This window comes from Electrophorus electricus, chromosome 3 (assembly GCF_041902795.1).
Source record: "Electrophorus electricus isolate QZ-2024a chromosome 3, ASM4190279v1, whole genome shotgun sequence".
NCBI classification, from domain to species: domain Eukaryota; kingdom Metazoa; phylum Chordata; class Actinopteri; order Gymnotiformes; family Gymnotidae; genus Electrophorus; species Electrophorus electricus.
Genome location: NC_137499.1, coordinates 27,683,627 through 27,694,490, shown reverse-complemented (window position 1 = coordinate 27,694,490; position 10,864 = coordinate 27,683,627). Strand labels below are relative to the sequence as shown.

General features: G+C 41.7%; 1 protein-coding gene across 1 annotated transcript in view; it reads right to left on the bottom strand.

The window, feature by feature from the left end:
- The window catches only part of grin2aa (glutamate receptor, ionotropic, N-methyl D-aspartate 2A, a), a 111,781-nt gene extending 101,230 nt beyond the window's left edge, over positions 1-10,551 (bottom strand). Inside the window, exons 1-2 of the mRNA XM_027002767.3 lie at positions 10,271-10,551; positions 7,705-8,112 (exon numbers count right to left, since the gene is read on the bottom strand). Of these exons, the coding sequence (XP_026858568.3) occupies positions 7,705-8,109 (405 nt within the window). The 5' untranslated portion in view covers positions 8,110-8,112; positions 10,271-10,551. The remainder of the gene's footprint in view (positions 1-7,704; positions 8,113-10,270) is intronic.
- Between the last annotated feature and the right edge of the window lie 313 nt (positions 10,552-10,864).

Genomic DNA, 10,864 nt, shown 5'->3' with positions numbered 1-10,864 from the left:
AATGCAGCAAACAGAAGTGTGTCCTAATATGATTGTGTGTCAGAGCATGGGCACTTAGCGCAACTTAACAGGGAGCTAGGGCCTTTTTATTCATTTCTGCATAAAAGCCAAACCATGCAAGAGAGCAGCAGCTCCGTTTGGCCTAAAATGCCACATGACAAACAGGTTATATACACTGTACACAAGTGCAACTGTAGTGGAATGGCTACCCATGCAACCACTAATCTGCTCTTTCTGAATGAAAGGCTCCCAGAACTGCGTACTCTTGATGTGCGTTTGGACCTAGGAATACTGCCCATTTTCCTTTCCTCTTCTTTTTGATAATGTGATAAACATTTTTATATGGGCAATTAAGGCAATTAAGGCAATTATTTATTTGGTATTCTATAATTATTCTACCATTATTAGGGTAAAGAATCCAAAGATGAGCTTGATGACTCAATTGTATATCAATACATTTCAGATGGATACCATACCTAGTATAGTATAATATAGTATATTGATGTAGTATTCTATATTATATCTGTATTGTAACGGCACAGCTTTCAAAGTTACCATCACGTCCACCAATGGCATAGAGAGGGACCCCTTTTAACAGGTAAAATAAAGACAGAAATCATCCAGCATCCTTTAACAGCTGCACGACCCTGTCTTTGCATGCCTTGACTTCCGGCCCACCCGCCCTCAGTGCAAGTTAGCGGCCCCAGCCAGATTACAGCCTTTGATGGATCCGCTGTCACGTAACAGGGCACTTGGCAATGTCACAGTGGTAAGCATCTCTTTAAACTCAATGCCTTTGTGACTGTCCCTGTGGCAGATGGGCACTCTTTAAGCTCAGATCACCACTAAATTCTTGCTAGTTCCAAATACTGGAATTACAATAGTGCTTTTCAGCATTATGACGAACGAGAGCTAATGTTGACCACTTAGCATGGCACAATCCCATTTCCATAATGCTAACTGGCCCGTATTAGTCTTTTTCCAGTAATTAAAATCCCTAGTGCATTAAATGACTTTCTGGAAATGATGTCGCATGCTTTCCAAGAGAGCTGGGATGAAAAGATCAGCTCATATGAGCCTGTGGAAGCGAGCTGCCATACTGCTCTCTGCAGCAAGCTGCCAGGCTCAGGGTGCGGGTGGTCCAGTTCTGTTGCCTGCACTGTTGGGGGTGTGGCTCACAGCCACTATTCCAGCAATACCGTGGGCTCCTTCTGGAGCAGAGGTGTCCAGACTAACACACAGACACCGCTAGTGAGATTCTGCACTTGGCCATTTGCGAGTTAATCTTAAAAAAAAGTAATTCAAATTCACGCTACAGTTTATAATTAAAGCTCCAATAAACAATCCAATTAGCTATCATATGTGCTTTCTAATAGAGAACATAACAAAGCTTCACATTGTACTTAATAGGACTATTGTTATTTAATAGGCCAATTTTGTAGTCTGTTATTGCATTTTGAAAGCTCCTACAGCAAAGACCGGATTGCCAGGTCTGACTAATAAAGTTGAAATCCTCATATCACCTTTAAATTGGCAAATCTTTACAAGTATTTTCTTCTCTGTTATATTTTCCAGAATGAAGTATCACATGACTTCTGCAATTCCAGGCCAAGCTGATTCCATCACAGCTCTTAGTAGGGTGGCAGTAATTCTTCCAGCAATCAGACAGATACACTTGTCAAAGTCACGGACGCAAACCGCAGCGTGAAAACACATCCATGCGCCGCTTTGTAAGCTTAGTGGCTGAAAAATGACACTGTCTGCGGCAATTAACTGGAAATGTGATCCCACATCTCGGAAGCAGCAACTGGCAAACAGCTCTCTTATCACTACCTTCCAAGATGATCACAGTGTTATTTCCTTGGATGTTAGGCTTGCAGTTAGCTAATTAAAAACTTTCTCATTCAGTTGTTTTCATGAGCAAGTGGGAGATAGAGAGCACAGGAGAGCTACAGCACACCGGATGCCGTTATCATAATATTGCAAAAAAGGCATAACAGAGTGTGGAGCTTGGCTAGCAGGCATGCGCTCGGATCTAAAGCTGGCGTCAATTGCTCAGCGGTTGTGTTTAACTCCTGTGAGGTCAGGTCATTCCTTTGTTCCCAGGGTCCTATGTTCTCCAGATTTATATGGCACATAATGGGAACCTGAAAAAGGTGTTTCCCAGGTCTTTATTTGCTCAATATGACATAGGCTATCACGACAACCCCCCAGTATGGCTCTCTATATAATATACCCGTTTCTGTTGCCCAGTATGGATCTCTATATAATACGCCTAGGGTTTTGGTTAGGGTTTGAGTTAGGATTATAAGGATTAGGAGGATTAATGTTTGTTAACAAAATATTGAACTGAGAAATATATGACCCTGGGAACATAGATACTCTCCCTGCGAGATCACATTACCTGCCATGAACAAAAAAAACTGGACATACCACCTTCCAGCGCCACCACAGTGAGGTCTGCAGAGCGACGGTGCATCCCGCCACGTTGCACACCATTACACACGACAGCGGTAACAGGATGATAGGCTGATTTTTCATCTCTCTTCCTGGGACAAAAAGCGGAATTTTTTTCCAAAGAGCCCAGAAGGCAAACAGGTCTGTTGTAGTGTTAGACCGTTAATGTCATTGCAGGTCCAGTCCCCATCTGTTAAATTGTTGATCTGTATCAAGAAAACATCTGCTGATGCCTATCAGCTCCTAACGGTGGAGCCACAAAAAAAGAAATAGGTTAAAGGGACATGGAGAAGTTCTTGCTGGCACAAACCCGATCTGTCGGAGCAGGTCCCTTAGTGCAGACAGCTGTGAAGGAGTTTTACTCAAGCTCAGAGGAGAGAACACTAAACCAGATTCCATTTCCCACAAGTATTGCCGAGATCTTTTTCACTGTTAGAGAAAGCATCAAATGTAGGTTATATTATGCCATCTTTCAAGCATGTTTGTCATCCTGTGCCTTGGTATGAGGACACTATATCTGTGCAGATATTTTTGAGCAAATGCCATTGTTTGCGTACAGTGGCATCTTCTGTGCCACAATTATGTTTGGTCATTATTGATGATAGTATTGGAAAGGACTGGCCCGGTTAGGTTTCCTTTTGCTGGTCTTCCTTTTGTGTTACTTTATCAAAATGATATTCCTGTAATTGTGTTTTTCACTGACAAACATTAAAATAAGCATCTACTGACTGTGCACCTGAGGTTATTCCACTTAATAATGGCATGACCATGGAAACAATTAGGAAAGGCAGCAGATAGGTTATACAATGGCTCCTCTGAGATTTGAACTGATATGCCGTGATAGCAAAATTACCGCTCTTCCCTCAACAGTGAAATGCAGAAATAACATCATCAAAAGCTTAACAATAAATTCACCGCACTCTGTCCACAACCCCTTACACGCTGTAGAGATTCAGAGAGACAGCACAGATTAGCACCAAGATTACACAGACCCCCCCAAAAAGCTCTGCTGTGCAAATTTGCAAATTAGCATGGGTCAGTTGTAATTAGCAATGCACCATTTACACTGTTTAAGTTAGCAATCAGAAGTAACTAAAAAGCATAACAGTAAGCCCCAGCTGCAGTTCGATACTTGCCAGAAGAAATATTACAAAACCCTTGTAGGAATAAATGGATCCCTTTTATTCACGATGTTTCCATAAAAATCTGTCCATTAGCATATTGGTTACTGTAATCCCTTTCATTTTATGGCAACCGTATACGATGTGCCAGTACAAACCGCCGGACACAGTAGTCTTATATGCACAGAACTCTGAACATGACATGCACAAAACCACAATGTATTCACAGCACAGGGTTTCAGGGATCACAACCTTGATGATAAACTGTTTTGCATTTCAGTTAACCCTGCTACAATGCTGAGATATTGCCTTGACATTTTATGCCAACAAAAAGCCTGCCACACTGGCGTGGTGTTCCATCAAGCTAACATTCCCCTGATACCGTACAAGGGTTTTATCAGCCAAAAGGAAGGCTTGTGTCTGAGCATGTTGTTTCTAAGCAAATTGATTAGTAATCCATGGGTAATTACACTGGCCATTAAAGAATGTTTGAAAGGCAAGTGGATAAGGACAACTAGAAAGAATTTGGTATGGAAGGGAAGAATGGGAGGAAGGAATTGGTGATAAGGAAAAGTTCGTATTATAGGAGTGGGCAGTTCAGCTGTTATCAGGAGCTGAGCCTGACTGCTAATCTGAGCAGGGTTAGGTGCATTATTGCACACTCTTGTACAAGAATTCTCTTCCAAGTTCCTCTGCATGGGCATGTCCATCTCCAGAAGCAGACCTTGCCTCAAATGCCAAAAATGCCCCCAAAGCCCCTAAATGCCCCCAAAACCCTGGCAGACACGCAACATACGCAGAACAATGCATCCTCGGCTTCCAACCTGAACCAATATTCCTCATCCCCACCATACACCAGCCCACAACAGGCTACAACCGTCACACATACTCTGTGTGAAAGCTAGGAGGCTGATTTGAATCCAAAAAAGCACCTTGTCAGAGATGAGTTCGTCTGCAGACTCCAGGATACACAGAGCATAACCAATTTAAATGCTCCGGTCTTCTTTATGGTGGGGGGATATGATGACAAATTTGAGTTGCATCTAGTTGGGGCCAAGTTCCTTTTAATCTCAGAAAGGGTTACAACATTATCTCTACAGAAAAACAGTTAAATTTGTGGTTTTAATTTAGATCTTAACTGAAGGAACCTGTGGAATTTAACCGATATAGTTCAATGCATATTAATGTTAGAGTGCAGAAAGATACAACTGACGAGCCTTTCATTCTCCTGGAAAGGAACCCTTTAGGCCAAATTATGTACTCATATATGATTTTAATACTAGAACGAATTGCATTCCTTTTCCCTGTTATTGCCCTTAAATTGTTCCTACACAAGACAAGCTATGATGATTACATCTGATTTTGATAAAGCATAATCAAAGTATTTTAGCAGAGCAGCATATTAGAACTGTAGCAGTTACATATTACCTTCATATAGCTACATTTCAGTTCTCAACCACTTAGCTGCAGTTATTGATTGGAATTGACATATGCAAGTGGTTTTCAATCGATTGTAATTTTTCAACCTATTGTGAAAGGCAAAATACAGCTTGAGACTAACAATGGCAAAGGCTAATGGAGTCCAGATATATCATTACAGCCAAACGTTTCAGTCTGTCTTTACATTAACCCCTCTATTGACTAATGGATTTCCCAATGTATTTGGATAAATCATTATCAAATGTGTGTCTAATAACAAATAACTGTGTGTCTGATACCCGAAATCTGAAGTATACCAAACTGGAAAAGTAACATCAAAATAGATAATAAATTGTTTTAATTGTAATAATCTTCTCTTTTAATAATTTCCAAAAGGAAAAGAAATTATAATAACATGGCCTGGATATGATTGAAACAATCCGGTCCCCTGGGTTTATGAACTTATTGACAGCAAATACTCTATTTCCACAGTGCTCCAGATAAAAGCTTTATACATGGGAATATTTTGAAAGGTCTAATGACTCTTTCCGAGTATATTACCTCCGCACTTGGTACTGCTTATTTCAAATGTATGTGTCCTCATTCCACCGTATCACGCAGACGTTTATGTCAAATCAATAACTCTATCATTTGGTCTTGAAGAGGACGTGCCTGTGTTCACGTCTGCATATTGACCTGGTTGCGTGGTAATTGCGGCCTGCACTGTAACACACATGATGCCATGACCCATGTCATGAAAATTGGGTTTGGAATTAAATAATAACTAAGTTCTGAATATCAGATTGATTATATGGTTATAACATCTACATCTATATCACATAGGCATGGGATTCTTATAGGCATCGGACGTAATATGTACTCTGTCTGTATCAGGGAACCATAAGTAAATGGCCAATTGGCTCCTCCTTAGTTTACTGGCAAGCTGTGTGGTGTTGCACCATAAAATGGCTTCAGTCATGAAGAAACCTGCTGAACATGTCAGGAACAATATCTTGGATGAAAACATTGAAATTGTCAAAGATTACCAAAAGGATTATACCACACACGCATTGCCTCAGAGGGGTTATATAAGATGTTAAGATATGCTAACCTCCAGGACAGGAAGCTGAGGTTACAGCTTGCAAAATCTTTGACAAATGCCTTGCTGAGGTCTGGTCTTCTGGACAGATGTGATGAAGTCCAACTGTACCGTAGTGACGAGTGAACAAGGAGTGCAGAGGGAAATAAAATGAACCGCTCATGATCTAAAGCATATCACCTCATCTGTGGTGACATGCGATTAATGGTTTGCAGTGGAACTGGAGCGCTTGATTAAAAAAAAAATTTTTTTGCTGACAGCAACTGCAAGATGAATTCTGAAGTGTTCAGAAGCACTCTAACTGCACACATCCAAGGCCATGGAACACTGAGCGCCCCACAGCAGGACACCCCATAATGCAGCTGTGCTGATTTCCAAGGTCCTGTTTTCACTGGCCAAGTCAATCACCTGCGCTGACCTAAACTCAGCTGAACATAAATTTCACTTATGGAAGACTGAAGACTGAAGACAAAAGCCAGTGAAACACACTGAAAACAACTGAAAACTGAATTGCAAAGCATCTCCAGGGATGTCTACTGGTCTCAGACTTCAAGTTCAAGTTCAAGAGGTTTTATTGTCATTTCAGCTATATACAAGTACACAACAAAAAAAATGGCTGAAATGAAGACGTCATTGCTGAAATGAAGACGTCATGTTTAAAAAGAGCCATGATTCCTTACAAATACAAAACACCGTTAAAACTAAAGCAGGCATTCTGAACTTTAACATAATAGTCACTGTTCACTTCAAAAGTCACAGTGTACGGAAATACAGTCCAAACAACAAAACAGTGACTCTGTCCACTCACCTACAGTCTGCACTGCATGCTCCCGCATCCAAGAAATTCACCTTTTTTTTAATCAGTGATCAGTAAAGACTAAAGCCCATGCTGCAGAAACTTTCAGGAGTTTTCAAGTTTTCAACTTTCAGATTTCAAGTTTATAAACAGCATACCTGCACATGCACCAGCAAAAGACACAGGAATTTCAAGTGTAAACTGAGCTGAAATGGGGGATTGTAGAGACTCGGTGTAACTCTGCATAGAGTAGCTCACTGGGAGGATCAGTCAATAGCAGGTAAAAGGAGACGCAATAATTCAACAGAGTTGCAAATCACTTGCCCCCCTTCTCCGTGGTTTTACACATCTTACACTATAGGCTCCAGCAAACGTATTTCCCGCATCTCAGTAGCTGTTGTGCTTTCTACTATGAATGCTCCTGCAAACAACTGTGCTGACGATCTGATGCTTCAAATAACACACTGCAGAATATAATATCTACTGGATGTTATTATAGTGTTATTTTGGGTGACAATGAATGGGCAGTTATCAGTCTGACTATTACTGTGATGGCTTTTGCTACAAGGAATGAAATCCCCTTTTCAATGCAATGTTATATTAATGATTTTTGACAATCAGAAATGTCACTTTTGCCAAAATTAAGACCACAAAACTAAAAGTAAAAGTAAACATGTAAATGCGTGAGATAAGATTTTCCAGGTTCTATTTTAATAATAAACCAGATTTAATCATTCAGGCCAGGTGATGTCACCAGGTGATGTCACAAGGTGATGTCTCCAAGTGATGTCACCACGTGATCGCGGGCTTACCTTGTCCGCCATGATCATGGAGGAGCCCCCGTGGATTCCAAGGATGGGGATCAGCGTCTGGGAAGAAATAAAATCCAAGATCTGGGCGATGGCTTCCTGGTCTGTGCCGTCCCCAAACACCACGCCGTGGATTTTGGTCCCAGACATGAGATCACACATGTGAGTGATGATACTTTTGGGATCCGTCTCGTTGACCAGCAGGGTGACCACATTGACGTCGATGGGGTCGTCCTTGCTCCACAAGGCCCGTATGTCCCTGTCCGAGATGTAGCGTGTACGGCCCAGGATCACGGCAATGTTCAGAATGGGCACCTTCTCTGCTGCCTGTGCCACGCTCACGAGGATGAGTAAAGCGGGGAGTGTCATGAGTGCTGACCTGGAAAACCCCATAGTGCTCGCCTTCATTCCCTGGTGGCACAAAGTCACACAGACAACGACGCGTTATTAAAGCAGTAGTTCTCTCTGAATCTCCTCACCTCACAATAATGCAGTGCACTGAGGGTTCACAGTACAGTGGGACTTCAGCCTGAATTTAAACTCAGGACAACAAAGGTCACAAATGGAGGGTGCAAATGGTGATTTTGCTATATAGAGAGCAATGGTAAAGATGATTTTCAGTCTGCACACTTGAGCATTCAAAGTGCAATAACCCTCCAAATCACTTCTGCACGACACTCACAGAGACTGAGAAACATCTGCGCCATGAGGTCGCTTTTCTCCTCTTTTCTTAATACCATAAGTTTGATTCTTCTGTTCTTCCTCATAGTCATGATGTTAAACATCTTAGAGCAAATGGAGCTGCTTTGTTTTGTTTTGTTTTTTGACTTGAGTCTCAATTTGGAACGTAGGCGATGGATAACTTTTAGCGAGCGGGTGAAGCGGAGGTTTCCGCGTGACGCTGGAGCTGAGGGGCGAGCCGGACAGTAGGGCCCACAGCACGAGCCCTCTCCGACTCACGGGCGCTGAGGCTCGCAAAGCGTCCATGCTGCTCTGACTGTCGGCGATACCTAGCCGACACAAGCTAATCAGATATGATCGGCAATAGACATAAGGCTCAGAGACAGATGACACTGGCTTCTCTGATGAAATAATGTCATTTAAGTACAAATGACTATCAAAGCCCTATTGTGGGATATTTCATTCTTTTTCTCTCCCACCCCGCCCTCCCCATAATTTTTGGTGCATTGTGCAACATGCAAATAAAAGCATCTGAAGGGAAAGCTGGATTAGTTTCAGTGCAGCATGCTATAGTGTATAGTGTCCGTGAAATATCTGAGATGGTTTACCAACATTTACAAAATATTATAAACCTCACCAATTAGTTTCATTGGGAAAATTATGTAACATTATGTTATTTTTTGTGTACCAGAGAGTTTAAGTTTAAATTAAGACGGGATGAGAAAACAGATATTCTTCACACTGAATGTTTTCACAAAAGTGCAACCATTGAAATACAGTTTGTATTAAAATAAACACACAGAGATCTACTCGTGGAAAATCATGGAATTACTGCCGTTTCAAAAAGTTATAACGGCCTGGTTTGGTATCTTAAGAAGAAATTGTGTTCTTACAACTTGACGAAGTTCTGAGGACGGTGATTGTATTAAGATAGACTATATTCTTTCTGATGTTATTAATTCCTAGAAAACCAGCTTTATACAATCGCGCCCCCTGTTGGTGCGTCAGAAATGTGCACTGTCCTCAGCTGGATCAACCAGCCTCATTACATTTTTAGGGCAGACTCCAGTACGCTCAATGTCATGGTATGTAGGCTAGTTGAGCAACGGCGGTCTAAAGGGAATGTTGCTTATTATGTCTCAAAGGAACTGATAAAAACTCTTTTCATTTTTCAGTTCACCCGCAAAACAAGAAAAAAAGTGTTTGAAGTCCTGTCAACAACTGGACAAAAAAAGCGCCAAGGCTCGTATTTCGTTCGTATGTTTGTAAAGTACATAAGCACGGTAAATTACAAGTCCGCAACTGTTACTCTATTGTGTAGTGGTTTCAACAAATGTTTGTCGCTTTGTTATACCGGCCCCAGTTCATTGTCTTCCTGGTGGGTTTTTTTGTCTGCAGAGCGGCGCTCAGGACACATAGCCTCCAAGCCTCTGAGATTTGGCGCTCACATGATCATGACACGAGTTTTCGTACAGGTAAATCGTAATACGATTGTTCTGGCGAACCTCCTACGCACCATGTACTGCCAGATAACTTATTAAATGCATTTGCTGCACTTTTCAGAGCAATGCGCTATCATATAGCCTGAGAGTTGGCGGATTTACTGTATTTGTAATCTTTAGTAAAGATGCATCCCCGTGGCGCAGGATGCAGGCATCCTGAACACCATTTTTTTGCGCCCAAGATCTGCCAAAGATTTCTTCAGTGCCCGTTAAATTCAAACGAAGCGTAAGGTTGGATTTTACATTTTTAGAATACACACTTATTTAGGTTTTCGTCCATGCTCAGATGCCCTGCACTTTGGAGAGCATATGCGTAAAATGGAACGTTGCCGCTTTGGCGTTAGGAAAGGCAACTGTATTTCTGCGAGAACGGAAAATATACTCACAGCATCTCTCTTCCACAAAGCTCCAGAGTCGTTGAATGAGTTGACATTGCAATAGTCCTCCTCTCTCCCAGCAGGCAACAAATATGAATAATTATTTCCACCGATGAATCATTTAACTTCAAGCCCAGAACCATGAATCATATTAATCCAATCATTAGCGTTTTCAAGCTTTATCCATGACTCTTAGCTCCTTGATCTCACATCCCTTCTTCCGACACAACTGAAAAACACACAAGCAGGTTGGTGGCTGAATCCGCTTAAAAAAAAAAAAAAAAAAAAAAAGGAAATAAGCGGTTCTGCTGCAGGACAACAGGACAGCCGCGCAGCCCTTGTTCCGCGCGGCGTTCCTCGCAGCTCCTTTAGAACTGAGGGGCTTCGTCACTTACACATCCTTAAGGTGAAAATGAGAATTACACCCTATTTTACAGCAAGGCACCCCGCACGAACAAAACAACTGCATTTAAATGCAGCAAACTTCAAACCAGACATTGCAACTTAATTTGGTCAGCGTTCTCAGAACCGATGTGCTGTCACCAATCTCAGTGTAGCCTATACGTCACTTGTCTAAACTTATCTATTCCTAAAGATCAGGGG